Here is a 14,807-nt window from a genome sequence, read left to right as displayed (position 1 = left end):
GGACGGGAGAAGGGGGGGTGGGGGGAGAAGACTGAAATAAATAGTGTGAATCCTCATCCATATACCCAAATGGGAACAGTTTGTACAAAAATAAGCTATGTAAGACTACAGAAGAGAGACTTTCTCTCCACAAGCCTTTGCCCCAATGACATGTGTAACTTCTATTACATTATCAGTGGCAGGCAAACTGGACAAGGCAGAAAGATCTACGCAATAGTTACAGAACAAACATCTCTAATCGTACAGTGCTTTCTATTGCAAATGTGCTTTGAAGATTAATTTTTGTACCTGAAGTTTCCTGTGCTTTTCTCAGGTAGAGAAGTTCACAAGCTACTGAAGTAGCACGCTTCCTCTTCTTGGTTCCTTTGTGGCATCACCAACTTTACTAGGAAATGAAAGTTTCTTATCTTCTGTCCACCTTGAAGTTTTCATACAACCTACATATTATGTTAGAGTTTTCTGTAGTTATTTGACAGCAACACCAAAGATCTTATGGAAGCCTTGGTTACAAGAAAAGATGTATGGGTGGAAAACAATGCTTGCAGTAAGGTCTGTGGTAACTGTGTGCCTAACTTATTTCAAGTATTTTAGGGCCTGAAAGGAGCAGAAATGTCATTTTTACAACCAAAGGTCTTTTCAAAGATTAAAAGCTTAAAGCCTCTCTGTATAGGGTCTCTGGACTTCCTGATCTTCTCCAAGCTTTGCTCTACATTTGGATCACCCCGATGAAGAATTCCCTCTTCAGCACATAACACCCAATTGTATACATGCTTCAAAGGGGTAGTGTTTAGTAGCTTATATTTCAAAACTGATCATTACTACAGCTTAGCACTGTTCTATGACTTCAAAAATACAGGACCAAAGCTTTGACTTGACCTGAAAAGTGGAGGTACTGTCATGCTTCTCAGAACCGAAGCCTGGGCTCTTCTACTGGCAGCCCACAGAGCTGTACCAGTGTGGCTGCAATGACACCAAGTCCGCTGTAAGGGGATGCCACCCCAGGATGGAGGCATGTAAAGAAGCATTCAAGTCCTGTCTCCCAAACCTACAGGACATAATGAAGCAATACTCTGCTCAAATCAGTCAAAGATACTTCCCTGGGTGTCAGAAGCAAAGGCTCATGGAGACAAACGGTCTTGACGACTGTTGAGGCATGTGAGATGTACTCACACAGGTTACAGGTCCAGTGTTTGGGCCTCTGGTGGTGCAGCAAGTGAACACAGGGGTCTGACTGGAGGACTTGGCCACAGAGGCCATAAGTGCCACCTCAGTGCTCCAGCTGGGTTCCAGCCCTGGCTGCAGCCTGGGTTGCTAGCCAATGTCGCACACAGGAATTTGGCAGCATGCACACTTCTGCTCAGTGTTGCAGCCCCAGGAGACCTGTCCTCCCCCAGACATCTGGTTGAAGTTAGTCTTAAGAATCTCAAACTATTTTTGGTCTCAAATTCAGGCTTTTAAAACCTGTTGTTACAGATCTTAAACCAGTAGAAATGTTTACAGGCAGACCAGTTTTAAGGGATGTGTCTTGTTTAAACCAGCAGCTTAGTTTGTTGTCTATTTGGTGAGGTTTTTCAAAAATCACAGAACCAATTTTCCCGTAGGCAGTCTGCCACCCCACCAGCAGGGACAGCCATATGATCTGGGTGCCCAGGAGATGTGAAACACACCAAGATTAGTAAATGACATGAGCCTGGGGCCAGTATCTGGCAGCAAGGCCACGTGCCATAGGAACCAGCAGCTGCATCCAGGCTGTGTACTGGGAACAGTCCCTGGTCCAAGTGACTCCCAAACTGTGTCTGGGGACTGTTTGATGCTGTGTGAATTGGCTCATGGCAAGAACAATGCCTGGTACAAACACACATACAGTACAGCCAGCCAGGTCTCTGTGCTTGAAAACATACCCTCATGCTATTTAATTTGTTAGAAATACAGTCATTATAGCAACTGGCCCTGGGCTCAGCTGCCAGTTTCTCTCAGCTGGTTCATGCAGTCATAGAAAAGAGGAAACAATATTGATCCCAGTGAAGTCTGCCTTACATACACCACCCTCTGCAATACTGAGCTTCTTTAGAAGAAATGGAAAATCAGAACAGCAATGGGTTTGCTGTCTGCTCACAAGAGCTCCCCTTTCTTGCTACATTGTAAACTGCCGTAATATCTCAAGGTGGTCAGTATTTTCCCACTTTCTCTCCTTCATCTTTATTAGTCTGAGGCCAGTGTAAAGGCATTGGCCAATAACTGACTAAACAGCAATTTCTGGCTTAGAGTCATCACACACAGCAATAAAGGGAAATCAAGCTCAAAACAAAAAGATGACCATTGCCAGGATAATGCTTCAGACTATCACAATGGCTGGCTTGCAAATTAGGAGCCTGCCTGCAAAACACAGGCAGTATCCTTTATTTCTGGAAAAATACCATTGGGCCTGGTGTGTCAATACATGCACACACACCACTTTTTGAAACCACCATCTGCACTTTTTAATCCACATGCAAAACGCTCAAACACAGATCACTAAGCAATTACCCATGTCATTTGCTTTTTCCGCATCCAAAATTTTTCAAAATGGTTATCAACTTCTCCCATACCACTTTGTATACAAAACGCCTACATAGTGAACAGTCCAGGTTTTGTGATGAAGAGCTGAATACCAATTACACCTGTTTCTAGAAGAATCTGGCTCCAATCCATGTAAAAATGTCTGTTCATGTCAAAAAGTGCACATGCACACAAGCTCAGTTTTAGAGCAAAGGAAAAAAGTACAGGAGACACCGACCGAAGCAGACCAAGCTGTTTGTTAGGTTTACCCAGGCTTCCTGGTGGTGACCTCAACATTTTCAGTCTTTGGGCCATTTATTCGGACCTGTTGACACCTTGCAAAAAGCAGACAACAATGTTAATTCCTGATTCCTCAAAAAAGTTTTTAAGTTAGCATGTTTTTAGGAGGATAAATATAAGCTGTGACCAAACAGATGCTATGGATGACACTAGTTGGGGATGGAGACTTCTTCACTTGGTTTCTTGTCAATGAAAATTTATTAAGGAAATCCTCACCAACCTTATCTCTTACCTACCAAAGAACTTACTGGGGAGGAGAGAAAGAAGGAGTAAAGGGACCCTAAATCACAGAGAAGCTTTTAGAATTGAGATAAAGTTCATGCATATTCAGGTACTACAGCATGCAAATTTTTTTAACACAATCAGTACATTCATAACTCCCTTTCCCTGCTACCTTCCTCTAGTATCTAATATGGGTTAGCCACAGTACCTGAGGAAAAGTTAACTGCTAGAAACTTAATGACCATGACCACCAGCATTTATAGCATTTCTTGTTTAACAAAAATCCCTACCTTTGCTTTTAGTCTTCTGCTCCAAAACCACCACTTTGGAACTGAATTAGTGGTACAAGCTACTGTAGGATTTCCTACCTTCCTGCTGGTCATGTGCTCCAAACCATACTAGCAGCCATAAAGAGCACACAAAAGGGAAGGTGAGATTTCAAACAACAGAGGTCCCAAACGTCCTCCAGAGCAAAGTCCACAGCTGTGCAGCCCACAGAAACCCTGCCTGCAGCAAGGCTGAGAGCATGTCTCTACAACAGCCTGTCACACTCAATAGGGCTCCTCATCTGCCAGTGCTTTGCAGCCCAGGCTGCCATGGGACTCCAAGCACCACAGCAAGCTTTCCAGAATTTTATGTGCTTTTGCTTTTAGGCTACAAAAAAAACCTAGCAACAACAGGTATCAGAATGTGAACCTGGAAATTCAGTGTTTGTATGGCTCTGAGCCGATGTCCCTGCTGGATGTCCAGCAAGATCATTTACCAGTTCATATTTTGAAAGCACAATGATGGATTCCTCTATTCCCATTCATTTACTGGCAGTTGCAGAGGTCAGCAAGAAGAGTTTTGATTACGAAGTCTGATTCATTTCCTGAAGGGAGGAGACTGCACTCCTCTTCAGAAATGGAGTAGTGCCTATATGTTGTATAACCAGCCCCAGCTACATTACGCAGTGTCAAGCACAGTGGTCTACCACCCATTGCAGCCGATACACTTAAGCTAGCTGCTTCCCCTGCCTGAAGAAATCCAGCATACATCCACTCTTAGCCAGCAATGGCAGCTATTGTAGTCTCAGGAACTTCTATTACTCTTGACATCAGATGCAATACAACGTAGAAAACATGAGGTAATATTAGACAGGCTTTTGCTTGTCAAACAGCACTAAAAGCCTCTGCTGCCAAAGCAGCACACAAAACAGTCGAGGTAAGGCTCTGGTAGACCTGACAGGCACTTTTGGAACTTAATTACAGTTATTCTGACTGAATGGGACATAAAAAAGGGCTCAGCAGAAGACAATAAAATGCATCATTTCACTGCAGTAAGAAGTATCAACTTCTTAATTGCAGTAATTTAATAACTTTAGTCCAGGCCTAGGGTACAAAAAGACCAAAGGTGTTGATTTTGACTTGGCAGGTACGTTATCTTCTCACTTTCCTCCCTCATCACAATTAATGTTGAGCCAGCTTGCATCTTCTCTTCCCCATGTTAGTACTACTGCACTGCCCTACTTTAATCTCTGTTTTTTATCAGTGTCTGCTCCTGTCTGTGTGTGTAAACTGTTACCATGGCATATTAAAAGCATAGAGATCATTCATGTCTAGAAGGCAAATGCAGGGCTTTTCAGCGAAAGCCCTTTCATCTGCTCTCAAGCTTCTGGCTGGCAGAGAGCAGGCTACACGAAGGCTGCTGCCTCACGAGTTTGAGGCAATGGGACCAACAGGACAAGAGCAGGCACAAGAGCTGTGTGCCTGACATTGGAGAACAGCACAGGCATGAGCTTTGCTATTGGACTTCCAGTAACTACCCAAGTGCAATCAGCCTTTGACAACAGCTTATTGCTGGTGGAGTTGCCGAAATGGCCAGTGACAAAGGCATGATTCATAAGTCCAGCCAAGACACCATGTAGAGGATCTGCCCTGGCACCAGAACACTGCAGCTGCCTTAGGTCATCCCTGCATGCAGTGGGACCTAGGCTGGACCACAGGCTATGTCCTTACCATCAAAGCAGAAAGCATCTCCTTGGAAATCTACATTCATTCTATCCCATGCACATGGTGCTGCAAAACAGGAGGCCTTCACAATGCCAATTTGAACCACTCCTTGGATGACTCCATAGCCCACAGCTGCTCTAGCAAAACACAGAGCTCAGAGGGGGAACAGAATTTCTCAGGATTGAACAGGAGTAGAGTAGGGGAACGAGAAGATACAGCTTAATAACACTGAGGATCAAGAAGAAAATATGTAAAGGATAAATCGGCACATAAGCCAAATGAGTGCAAGCTAGTTACAAATAAAATGCAAGTCATTGTTTCCAGTTCCACAGCACAGACACCTGAAGTGTCCAACAAACATAAAGGAAGCAAAATAATGAGGACCTGTCTCTTAAAAGTGATTACATTACATGGTTTTCTGAGATAAGGGACAATTGTATTAAATGAAAAGGCAAACCCTTCTGGATCTTTGTGTAATAAACTGGCCTAGAAACATGCATATAAACAAATACCTTGGAGAATAGGGTTCAACACTTGACCTTGCAGTTGTCAGCTGACATCTGCAAGGAAAGAAACCCCAGTGTAGATGTTCTCAGAGAAGCATCCAAATCTGAGGAGACATCTATAAGATAAGCTTTGCTGTACTGCTTCAGAAAGGCTAAACAGCAACAATAAGGAAAGCATCAGAACAGACTAATTTTCAGTGCTCTCCTGCTTCATCTTATCTTGCATCACAGTAAACCTACTGAATTTCCTCTTTCAGTCACTGTCTGTTTTTTATTCCAAGCCACAGATAAGCTAAATAGTGTGGAAGTCATATAGGTACCAACAGGCTCTATCTAAATCTTGAAACGATTGTACCAGGAGGATAAGTACCACTGCTCTAAATCAACACTATAACTCTCTCTCATGTCCCTTCTTCTACCATACCTTAGCTTGCATAAACGCAATTTTTTGCTGTACCGTATTACCTTTTAAACTAAAGTAAAAGCTTTAGTACCAACTCATTATTAGACTTACTGAAACTTCTAAAAAAAGCAAACCTGTTTACTTTAAGACCCTAAATTACTCCACAAGGTAGATGCAGCACTTGCTTAAGAATACAATTAAGCCTTTATTTGCTATTATAAGTGAATTTGAATCTGAGGGTAAATTTATCAAATTTGCATTCACTGCTGGAGGTGCAAAATCTCATTATCTGTCATGTTGTAAACATAGTCAAGGATCTTCTCTCCATATCTGTTCAAAACAGGGCACTATATTTGCTCTATCACCTGAATCCAGATAATTCTAATCAAGATAATTCAATCTGGTGGCAAAATAAGCCAATTCACATTAGGACAGCCTTTTCCCAGATTTGTCTCCATGGGACTCAACTCCTAAGGAAACCGTGATTACAGACTTGTAAAGGTCAAAAGCATTGCCTTCTGGGGCTGATCAATCGCTACCATTATTTCAAAAACCTGCTAAGAACATCGATCTTTTACCTCACACTAAGAGGGAATGGTACAGGATGTGAAGAATAAAAGACAACATTAGATCAAACTTCTTGGTAAACTTGGCAGCAGAACAGCAGTGCTTTTCTACCCAGAACTGTGCTTTGGCATCGCCTTTGATTCAGTGCTCAAAACCTTAAGAGTTCCCTGAAAAATCTTAAATTAAGTGGTGAATGCACATGGTACGATAAGCAAAGCCCATATGCTCAAAGTCTGGCCAAGGTTAGTTACACAATGCTTTTTCCTGCAGCCTGGATAAGAGAAAAATTAAAACACCACTTTTTTTTAACCCAGCCTTCACAACTGTTCTCCCACTCATGAGGATGAAGGCTGCATTTTGTCCATCTAAAATTTCAGCACAGTCTAATTTGCAAAATATATGACCTGCTTTCTGATAGCCAAATATCATTTTGACCATTATTTATGTGCAGTTTCAAGCCATCAGGCACACAGACTGTGACATATAAAGAACCCCGAGAGATGCATATGGGTTTGTGATTATGTAGAGCTCCTTCCCTGGAGGGCTGCCTGGTAAACTTGTCCTCTCCTGCTTCTCCTTTTATGAAATTGTCCTTTTCCTTCTCTGGGCTTGCTCCAGCCACTCACCCAACCTGCTTGCTGGGGTACTTGCTGTTCCTGTGCGGATGTTTGTTTTAAAGTTTTCCCATTTACTTCATTTCATACTTCACCTCATGAAAGCATAAAGAAGGAAGTTTTTATTTTCTCTTTCCTAACATGACCCATGCAGGACAAGGCTCTGCTGAACAGGATGTGTCCTGCTGTGTGTGGCTATTCTCAGCACCCCATGGCCATGGCTCCCATCCCCTCCCATGGTGCCCTATCGCAGCCTGCCACATCCTGCAGAGCCACGGCTGCATCCATCACTTCCTCACACCATATGCAGAAGGAAAACCACTATGGTTTTTCTTGCTCTTGTCTTTGCAACAGACTATGCTAAGGACTACTGTAATGCCCATCAAATCCCTGGGCAAATACGGGCAGATACTGGCAGAGTTCAACATAAAACCACTTGTATTTGACAGGTGAATGACAAAAGCACCATATTCAAGGCAATTAAACATGGCTTCTGAGTTGCTTTTATTCAAATGGTCTTCCAACATCTGAGAGGTTATGGGACACAGAACACAAGTGATGCACAGAAGATACTTGTGCAAAAGCCAGTTGTTCTCCTTAGGGCATTGTGCATCATTTACAAAGCTTTTAGAGCTGAGCACAGGAGCACACACGTGTCTGCATTACAGCCTGCTATTGTCTCCTTCTCCCTTGTTCTTTGAACTGCCAACTGTATTCTGACCTCTTAAGACTGTTACAAACAACATTCTACAAAACTTGTGCTACTTTTGAGCAGTGCTCTTTCCTGTGTTATCACACAGCTGAAAGATCTTACTGGGAAACCTGTGCACAGATCACCGTCAGCAGATGCCATGCAGGAGCCAGTGCAGCTGAAGAGAGGGAAAGAAAAAAAGTTTGCCTCAGCAATCAAAATCCTATAAGGTAGGTGGAATCACCATTTCTGGAGGTGTTAAAAAAAACATATAGATGCAGTGCTTAGAGACATGGTTTCATGATGGATCTGGCAGTCCTGGGTTAATGTTTGGACCTGATGATCTCAAAAGTCTTTTCCAATCTAAATGATTCTATGATTCTACGCTGTTAGAGACCTTCAGTCCGCTAAGGGACCTTCAGTGAAAGGCCAGCCTTACTGAGCCTGCCTGGTAGCTTCAAAATTGTTGCAACCCCTTTCTTTTAAATGAAACTGAATCGGTTTTGACATATACATTAAATAAATAAAATAATTTAGTTACATTAAGTTGTATTGCAGCTTTTTAATGCTGCAGCATTACTGCCGCTTCTAGCCATCTTCAACTTGAGGAGAAAAACCAGCAAGTTTCCCACAACAGCACGTTTTCAGTTATATGCCTGCTTTGCACTGCACATACTCCATAATAGGCATTTGCTTTTCTTCCAGGGGCTGCAGGGCACACACAGAGGTGTCATTGTGCAGTCCCCTCTCAGCAAGGAGCTTGTTCAGCTCCAGAACTGGAGAGACTGCAGAGGAAGGTCACCAAGCCTGACAGACATGAGACACGCTGATGAGAGATCCAGTCTCTGTGTAAACAGATGCCAGTGAAATTAAGACAGGGTCAGGGAAGACAAGAAGAAAAACAAGAACTGGTTAATATGGGAGACAGATGCACCACCCCAAAACTTGCTGCAACTCAAGAGCATTGTTCAGCAGCTGGCAGAGAGGCTACCATAAGGCAAATGGAAGGTGTACTACATAGCTCTTCTTATTCCAAATAAAGCTTGTAAGATAAGATACATGCATCTACACCTTTTATATAAAGAATGATCTCTAAAACAGAGAGGTGAGTAAAAACCACTGCATTTCTGACTAAATGCTTAAGTGCCTCATGTTCCACTCTATTTTGATGCCTGCAGCAGTAACTGCACTGCTGAAACTGGGTCTGCACAAGTCACGGTCCAAGCCACGTCATACCACATTATTGCAGCTGCCACATTGCAGTTAAGACATGAACTTAATACAACTGCAGGAGTTGCATCAATCTGTGCACTGACCTACATGAGCTAGCAGTTGCAGGATAGCTCGAATCAGAAAGACAAGACTAAATGCTTGTGCTTTAAACCTTTACCTGACATTAAGTACTCAGGGGAGAGCATCTTAAGGGAAGGGATATACAAGCTCTGGCAAACTTCAAGTCACCTCCTGGTGGCAAAGCACCACAGAAGGCTAAAAAAAATAATACATTGCAAGGTCTCCCACAAGTTAATCAACCCCAACAAACACTCAGCAAAATGTTTTTAAGTGCTAGTCCCAGAATTTTGGCATCTCAACAGGATACATGTTAGTCAAATCAGGAACAGTTACTTTTCAACATTTGCAACAGTTTCTTATTCCAAGAGCTTTGGACCTCCTGTCTGTCCTTAAACCTCTTGCCAGCATCCACTTCTTTCACTTGAACAGCCAGCACTAACCTCCGCCCTGAGCTTTATTCCAAACATAGTCATCCAGTTGCAACACATCCAATTAGTTAAAAAAAATTCAGAGCAAACAAGTTGTATCTACAGCACTATGTCTCTTACGAACCTTTGCGCTGTTAAAATTGTTGAAAGGAAATGAAGAAACTCTTATCAGTGACTGATGTTTTTACCAGAATTTAAAGAACTTCCAGGCAGGAATAAGTCTTTGTACACCTGTGAAGCGCATCCACACCTGACTGCTTAAACTACTGCTCACACTGCAATAACCTGGGTGTGAAACCTACAGGTTTAGAATTATATATATAAATGGATAGCATCAAAATCTGTTCTCAAACCACCTGCATTTCTGCTGCAAACCAACAGCCACACACAAGGCAGAGTGGCCATCAGCAACATATCCCTGTGCTTAGATGAGAACTGCAGACCTGGATTGCAACCATACTGCTGGGCAAATCAATCACTTTCTACCACCCCACCACAGGAGAAAGGAAACACAGAGAGTTTACCAAGGGTCTGCGGTTCCTCGCACGCTGCCTGGTTGCAACACTGAGTGAAGAATCCTACCTTTCCACTATAGGTATTGCACAGGGATGAACTATAATGATGTATGCTTTATGTTCTGGATCTGGACAAGAAAACCATAAGGAGCAAAAAGATTGCTTTTGATGTTTAGGGGTGGAAAGATCATACTTCTCCATGCTAGAAGGCATGTCAGCAGGACGCCAAAGACAACTCTGACATTTCTTGTCACATATGTGGATTCCCACTCCTAGCTCACCATTAGTTTACCAAAGTCAAGATCTCATCTACACAAGACAGTCGTACATTTTTTTGTACGCCCTAAAGAACCTACTACTTAGCATACCCAGAAGACAAGCCTTGGACCACAGCTTAAGTGCACATCTACATTTAAAAACCTCAAACTGTAAACCAAACCTAGCAATACAAGCTCTGCAGTTTTCCCTATGTGAGATGAAGACACTAATATGAATGTACGTGACAGTCTGGGCTCACTGTTTATATAGTGATCCATACAAAGAAACTGAGACATTTCAGTTCAAGATGAAGTAAGGTGATACAAGGTAGTGGAGAAGCCAAAGGCCTCTGTTCCCCTATTTAAAAAAACACAACAATACAAAACCCCACCCTATGGCATAAATATTTTTCTCCTAGGTTTTGTCACTGCCTAGAGGACTAGAATGCCTGTTTTAAAAAAGAATGGATCTTGACAATTTTCAGTTGATTATGAAAGCTTTTACCTCTTTCCTGTGAGTACTTTAAGGACAACAGAGTTCTTGACTGCAACACCAACACCTACATTTCCAAGGTCTGTAGCATGGAAGTGAGCACAGAACTCTCACCCAAAAGAGGGCACAGACTGGAATTCATAATTACCAGGACAGCTGCCTACACCAGCACATGTCCAAGATTTCCTCACCTACAACATAGCTAGTGAAAAAAAAGATGGCTAGTGGTGAAGTGCAGGTTTACCATGATGACACCTAGCCCCCTCCTGCCAGTCTTGCACAGCGATACATGATCAGCACATCAGACACCCAGCTGCATTAGCACTCACATCACTGGCAGACTCCTGGGAAACACAGAAGTGTGCCAACACCAAGCAGAACTGCTTGCACTAAAAGCTGAGTGAGTCAGGGCACTTCTCCCACCGTATCCCCGTGCTCAGGTAAGATTAACGACACTAAACCTTCTCTGGAGCATGAAGTTAGATATGTCTGAACTTGACATGCCACTGACCTACTTTTCAGACGTGCCCAACACCCACATCTCCCTCTAAAGGCAACAAAAGACAAGGATGCTCAGCAATTTTGAAATGGTAGCACATGCTTTTAGCACACAGGAAGCTGATGACAGTTTAGAGCCAGCTGTGCACGTTAAGAAAATCCCACTTTAGCTTCATGTGTAGCACCTAGGGCATTCAACGCTATAGATCACTCAAGACTCCACACGTTTGGATATATGTGTCTGTTAATTCCACTCATTTGCTGGCAGGTGAAAGAGCATGGATGAAAGCTAATACAGGAGGGCTACAAGAAAGAAATTATCAGATTTATACCTTCTTGGATAAAAAATGTTGCCGCTCCTTTAACTCTCACCTGCCTAGACAGGTGCATCCCTTTTCCTTAGAAGAAAAACACAAAATAAAATTACATTTTATCCCTCCCAATGCACGCCAGCTGTACTTGTAAAGAGGTAACAGGCTCAGTCTATTTTGCCCTAATAAGGAATCAGACAAAACAACTAAGATTTGACAAAATGCACATTGTTCAACTAACATGACTGACTAGGATTCAGAAGAGAAAAATATGTAGATCATACAGGTGATGCACAGTGAAAAGAAATTCTAACCTTGCAGATTATGTAAAGTTTAGATAATCTAGTTTATATATAAAGCCCCCCTGAGACTCCTTCTTTCCCCCTCTATGCCATTCTTTATGAGGAATTACCACACTCTCTATCATTACTTAGTTTTCATTTTATTTCTTAAAAACATATGCATGTATATGCTACAAATATAACAATTCAGAGCTATATAATGCATGACTATGTCTGCAAGCTATAGCTGAAACCACTTCCGTGGCTTTTCAAGCCAGATAAAACCACTGGTACCATACAAAATAAAGACTAGACACTGAGCTCCTGCTTTGAAGGGTTGACGGATTTAGAGCCACACCATGCACTAAAGAAAACCTTTAAAGCTGTACCTAGTTCTTGTGCGTGTTAAAACTACTAACAACTTCAACAATGGTATATTCAGCCATGAGCCAGCAGTCCAGCCGAGAACTCCCTCCCTTTCATCTCCAGAAGACTCATCCTCCCCAGCATGAAGAGAGTGCTGGAGATGGCAAGTTGGTTCAGCTGAAGTCCTCTGCAAAAGTTTCAGAACATGTCTCTCATATGAGCAGTATGTATCACAGGCTGAGAAACTTGGCCAAAACTCATTTATTTGTCAAACAAGTAGAGAGACAGATAACATCTCCATAACCATAACTTTAGAGTTTCCAGGAATCACTACAAGCCCTCCACATTCCATTAAGGCCGTTAAACAACCACCGCAACACTAACACTAGAAGGCAGGACCAAACAGGCAAAGGTACCATAAGGAGCTGCACAAGCCTAATCATAAGCCGCACGTATTGAATGTCTGTTAAACTATGCTTCCACCCCAGGTATCCCGGAGACCTCCAAGTTCAACTCCCACCCTGCTGTTCCTGCCAAATGAGTTTTAGACTCTGAACTTTTTAATTACAATAAAAATGCTCATGCAGGTGGAAAATGAAAGAAAGACCTATCAATCAACATTTTCATGTGTAAAAAAAATGAGAGGCACAATCATAGCTTATAGCTTTTCAAAGACACTGCAAAGCAGCCCCACAAGCAGGCAAACTACCTGGTTAGTGCCTTTAAACAGAAAATAGCCTGGGAACCTCCAGACTTACTGTCCATAGAGCTATTCTGCATCACCAGCAAAATTCTGGACATCTATCAGCAGATTTCTTTACCCAGTTTAATCAGCAAGCAGGACCTAACTGAGCTACACCAGGTGTTTGCCCTGGGATGGGAAGGGAGAGGGTGGCGCTCGCTAACTAGTGAGTTTCCTGATGTGAAACCCCTGGTTTCTGCTTCACCACTTGTTTCTTGAACCTGACATATCAGTTATTAGCGAAACAAAGTTATCTGATAATTCCCTTTTTCTACATAGAAATATCAACTTGGAGCATCAATATTCTCGACAACTCATACGTGCTAAACCAGCAGAAGCTACTTATTTTTTTTCTGAGGTGGGGGGAGAGGCAGAGATTGAGAGAGACAGCACCTATACCACAGCAAATTAATTTTAGGAATACTTTCTTACAGATAAAAAGAATTGGCTGAGTGAGCCTAACAACCTACAATGAGCAAAAACACACTCAAGCTTTATTCAGCTCCACAACAAACACATAAAAATGTGAAGACAAAATTGCAAGCACATGGCAATATAATACTCTGCTTGAAGTCCCTTTGACAGTGTAATTTTAAGTAGCTCAGTTACTCTTGTTGTGAGGCACGAGAGGTCACTTGGAGACCACAGCTTAGATGAAAAATGATCTTAAACTTTCTCATATTTGACAACTGACTGAAAACTAACTCACAGGCAGGACAAAGACAAGATGACAGAAATACCGACACTTTTCTGGAAAGCTAGCAGAGACATAAAAGCAGACACTCAACAGGGTAAGTGGCACCCCAGAGAAGCAGTCTGCCAAAAACCCTTGAGAACCAAAACATCTTCACACACTGGTCAACGTTTGTCTTTCAAGCTGGGGACACGGGTTACACCACGCATCTGAGTTGCAAAGAAACTCTGCTTAAAACAGTTATTTATGGGCTCTGCAAGGAAAAGAAGCTCTTACTTTAAAGGAAGGCACCTTCAGCACAGAGTTTTGAAGCTCCGGCCACAGGGCTGAATGAAGTTTGAGCTCTTTCAGCAGAGACTGAGCTGCCTCTGGGCAGCCTCCGAGCCCGCGCAGCCCAGCTGACGGCCGGGACGCATCCTGCTCTTCGGCAGCTTTACAGCACGGGACGCCACTCCCCGATCGTACCGCCGGTACACGGTGTTTTTAAACAATTACCGAGAAACGCTTGGAGAGGGGAAACGGGAACCAAAACTGCTGTTGTAGCCAATGCCACCACCGTCCTCAGGCACGGTCAAAGATCTCCACAGCCTCCCCGGCACCGCCTGCGATGAAGGCCATCTCAGACCCCGTTGTACCCACGCTGAGGGGAGTCACTCCCGTCCCGCCAGCTCCAGCCGCGCCTCGCCAGCTCCCGGCCCTGACCCACACGGCAGCGGAGGAGGAGATGGACACCAGGCTGGAAACCCCTGCCCCAGGCTCCTTCCCACCCAGGGCCGGACGCGGCTGCCTATAGCAATGTCCCCGTGCGGGGCCGCCGCGACCCTGGCGCCGCCCGAGACTCCAGCCGGGGCGTCCACAGTCACATCGGTGGCGGTCTGTCAGCACTGCCACTCGCCGGTGACCGTGGTGGACCACCACCGCGGGACCTGTCACCTCCCACCATCACCTGTCGGTGACAGCGGTGGTCGACCGCCACGGAGGAGCGATGGTGGGAGGTGACGGACAACCGCCACGGCCCCGGCGGGTCCCGTGGACGCCCGCTCCCCGGTACCTGTCCTCGGAGACGCTGATGACTCCATCCTCCTTGGGCACTATCG

At 43.7% G+C, this 14,807-nt stretch overlaps 1 protein-coding gene and 1 long non-coding RNA gene across 2 annotated transcripts in view; one reads left to right on the top strand and one right to left on the bottom strand.

The window, feature by feature from the left end:
* LOC114012913 (uncharacterized) overlaps window positions 1–8,888 on the top strand; it is a 38,854-nt gene extending 29,966 nt beyond the window's left edge. Inside the window, exons 2-3 of the long non-coding RNA XR_003555676.2 lie at window positions 7,917–8,062; window positions 8,538–8,888. This is a non-coding gene — a long non-coding RNA (uncharacterized LOC114012913). The remainder of the gene's footprint in view (window positions 1–7,916; window positions 8,063–8,537) is intronic.
* WDFY2 (WD repeat and FYVE domain containing 2) overlaps window positions 1–14,807 on the bottom strand; it is a 67,057-nt gene that overhangs the window by 52,038 nt on the left and 212 nt on the right. Inside the window, exon 1 of the mRNA XM_055801659.1 lies at window positions 14,762–14,807. This exon is cut by the window's right edge and continues 212 nt beyond it. Within this exon, the coding sequence (XP_055657634.1) occupies window positions 14,762–14,807 (46 nt within the window). The remainder of the gene's footprint in view (window positions 1–14,761) is intronic.

This window comes from Falco peregrinus, chromosome 4, assembly GCF_023634155.1.
Source record: "Falco peregrinus isolate bFalPer1 chromosome 4, bFalPer1.pri, whole genome shotgun sequence".
NCBI lineage: Eukaryota > Metazoa > Chordata > Aves > Falconiformes > Falconidae > Falco > Falco peregrinus.
This window is presented reverse-complemented; position numbering and strand designations above follow the sequence as displayed.